Source organism: Crocodylus porosus, unplaced genomic scaffold (assembly GCF_001723895.1).
Source record: "Crocodylus porosus isolate Cpor-Errol unplaced genomic scaffold, CroPor_comp1, whole genome shotgun sequence".
NCBI classification, from domain to species: domain Eukaryota; kingdom Metazoa; phylum Chordata; order Crocodylia; family Crocodylidae; genus Crocodylus; species Crocodylus porosus.
Genome location: NW_017728951.1, coordinates 25,458,822 through 25,462,007, shown reverse-complemented (window position 1 = coordinate 25,462,007; position 3,186 = coordinate 25,458,822). Strand labels below are relative to the sequence as shown.

General features: G+C 58.3%; 1 protein-coding gene across 1 annotated transcript; it reads left to right on the top strand.

Moving 5' to 3' along the window:
- The first annotated feature begins 635 nt into the window (after nt 1-635).
- LBX1 (ladybird homeobox 1) lies at nt 636-2,748 on the top strand. Its single transcript, XM_019555596.1, has 2 exons — nt 636-960; nt 2,261-2,748. The coding sequence occupies exons 1-2, from the start codon at nt 636-638 to the stop codon at nt 2,746-2,748; spliced, it is 813 nt and encodes a 270-aa protein (XP_019411141.1).
- The last annotated feature ends 438 nt before the right edge of the window (nt 2,749-3,186 follow it).

Sequence of the window (3,186 nt, the reverse complement as noted above, 5' to 3'; positions counted from 1 at the left end):
ACCAAAAGGATTTGGGGGGGGGGGAAAAAAAGAAAAAAAGAAAAGAAAAGAAAGACCAAAGGGGAAGGAGGCATCTGGGTTGGGGGGGGGTGGCTGGTTGTTGGAAGGGGGTTATTTTTTTTTCACCATACTGTATTATCCTGATGCAATAAAGCCCGGGCGTAATGTAATTTAAAAATATAGAGATGTCCAAACAAATAGCCGGGCCGGGATATGACAAGTGCAGTCGGCATCATAATTCAGGGGAGCTCCACCTCCAAACCGCCTCCTAATTAATGAAACTCCCAACTTGCAAAAGCTGCATTGGACGGAGCCAGGCAGCGCGGAGCGGGAGAGGGCGAAAAGTGTCAGTGGAGATAATTGATCACCTCCCAATCAACAATAACTTGTTAGCAATAGTCGATTGCCCCGGCCCGGCGCCTCTCTCCCCGCCGTCCGGAGCCGGAGCCGGGCTGCGCCGCCTGCCCCTCGGCCAGGGCTCGGGGGCAGGTCGGGGTGGATCTATGAAATAGCAGCCGGGAAGCGGAGCGCGGGGCGGCAGGCGGCAGCGCAGCCGGCACCCCCGCTTGGGACGCGCGGCGGCGGCCGGAGTTGAACTTGCCCTTGGCGGCGGCCGGACCCGACCCGACTCCAGCATGACTTCCAAAGACGAAGCCAAGTCCGGCTCGGTGGAGGAGCGGCGGCGCAGCCCGCTGGACCACCTGCCGCCGCCCGCCAACTCCAACAAGCCGCTGACCCCCTTCAGCATCGAGGACATCCTCAACAAGCCGTCGGTGCGGCGGAGCTACACGCTGTGCGGCGCCGCGCACCTGCTCTCGGCCGCCGACAAGCACCCGCCGGCCGGCCTGCCGCTCTCCAGCCGGGCGCTGCTCTCGCAGACCTCGCCGCTCTGCGCCCTCGAGGAGCTGGCCAGCAAGACCTTCAAGGGCCTGGAAGTCAGCGTGCTGCAGGCGGCCGAAGGTAAGCCCGCGGGGTGCGGGCCCGCTTCCCGGCGGCGGGGGCCGCCCTCCGGCCGGGGAGAGGGGCGAGGTGGCTCCGGGCGGGGGCACCCGGGCTGGGGCCGCCTCCAGCTCCCCCGCAGCTCCGAGCTTGCAGGCAGGTGGATGGTGGGTTATGCGCCCGCCTCTCCAACTTTTCTGGAGCTCAGAGCTGGGGGATATAGAAATGCGGGTATTTTATACCTCCTCCTCTCCAACTTCTCTGGAGCTGGAAGCGTGGGGGGCACAGCTACACCTCTCTCGCCAACTCTTCTGCCGCTCAGAGCTTGGGACATGCCTGTTTTACATGCCCTCTCTCTATACCATCCCTAGCTCTATCCGCCCCCAACTTTTCTGCAGCTCCGAGTTGGGACATATAGGTAGGGGGGGATATATAAAATATAGATGTGTATTTATACATGTCTATCCGCCTCTCCAACGTTTCAGCAGAGCTTGGGCTGTGTGTGTGTGTGTATATATATTTATATACCCTATCTGTATCGTCTATACCTACATCCGCCTCCAAGTTTTCAGCAGCTCAGAGCTTGGGGTGTGTATATGTATATATATATATATGTATATATATATGTGTGTGTGTGTGTGTGTGTGTGTATACCCTATCTGTATCTGCATCGTCTATATCTACAATCGCCTCCAAGTTTTCAGCAGCTCAGAGCTTGGGGGCTGTATGTGTGTGTATATATATGTGTGTGTGTGTGTGTGTGTGTGTGTATACACACACCCTATCTGCATGGTCTATATCCACATCCGCCTCCAAGTTTTCAGCAGCTCAGAGCTTGGGGGGGGTGTATGTGTGTGTATATCTATGTGTGTGTGTGTGTGTGTGTGCATAGATCTATATATAGATCTATACACACACCCTATCTGCATGGTCTATATCTACATCCCCCTCCAAGTTTTCAGCAGCTGAGAGCTTGGGGGGTGTATGTGTGTGTATATATATGTGTGTGTGTGTGTGTGTATGTGTGTATATATACAGACACACACACCCTGTCTGCATGGTCTATATCTACATCCCCCTCCAAGTTTTCAGCAGCTCAGAGCTTGGGGGGGGTGTATGGATGTAGATATGGATGTAGGTATATAGATACGCCTATGGGTATCCTGTCCTGTGTATCTACAGCCACGCTGTCGGGGCTGGGAGCCGGGGCGGCGGGCGGCGGGGGGGAGGGGACGCCTGTGTCCCGAGCCCAGGAACCCGGGCGCGGCGGGCGGCGGGCCGCGGGAGCCCGCGCAAGCCCCCAACCTCTCCCTGTTCGCAGGCAGGGACGGGATGACCATTTTCGGGCAGAGGCAGACGCCCAAGAAGCGGCGGAAGAGCCGCACCGCCTTCACCAACCACCAGATCTACGAGCTGGAGAAGCGGTTCCTCTACCAGAAGTACCTGTCGCCCGCGGACCGCGACCAGATCGCGCAGCAGCTGGGGCTCACCAACGCGCAGGTCATCACCTGGTTCCAGAACCGCCGCGCCAAGCTCAAGCGCGACCTGGAGGAGATGAAGGCGGACGTGGAGTCCGCCAAGAAGCTGGGCTCCGGCGCCCAGCTGGACATCGTGAACCTGGCCGAGCTGGAGCAGGGCCCGGAGGCCCGGGGCAAGTCGCGGTCGCTGTCGCCGGCGCTGCCCGCGCACGGACTGGAGCCCGCCGGGCGCCGCCAGCTCTCGCCGGCCTCCCCCCTCACAGACCAGCCCAACAGCAGCAAGGACTGCTCGGAGGACGAGGAGGACGTGGAGATTGACGTGGATGACTGAGTGCCGCTTCCCCGCGCCGGCCCGCACTCGCACACCCCTGCACGCGCGCACACTCCCGCACACACGCGCGCCGGGGGAGGGTGTGCGCGTGTGCGGGGCTGGCGAGAACTTCCGCGACACCCACACCCCGCCAGGCAGCTCCTTTCCAAGCAAAGCAATAAGCAATAGGGGGGGCGCAATTAAAATAAGAAGAAGAATTAAAGCTAGAGTCAGGATCCCGTACCTGTCCCGGCAGGTGCTGGGCATCTTGCAATGGTGCAATGACGGATGGCTTCTGTAGAAATATTTAAACATATATATCGGATTTTCCCCCTTCTTTTTGGAGGTTTGGAGGATGAGGATTATTTTTTTTAATTCTTTTTTGGTTAAAAAAAAAAAGAAAAGCAAAGGGAAAGGCAGAATTCCTTACAACGCCGCTTCACACCGAGCTTTTGCCAG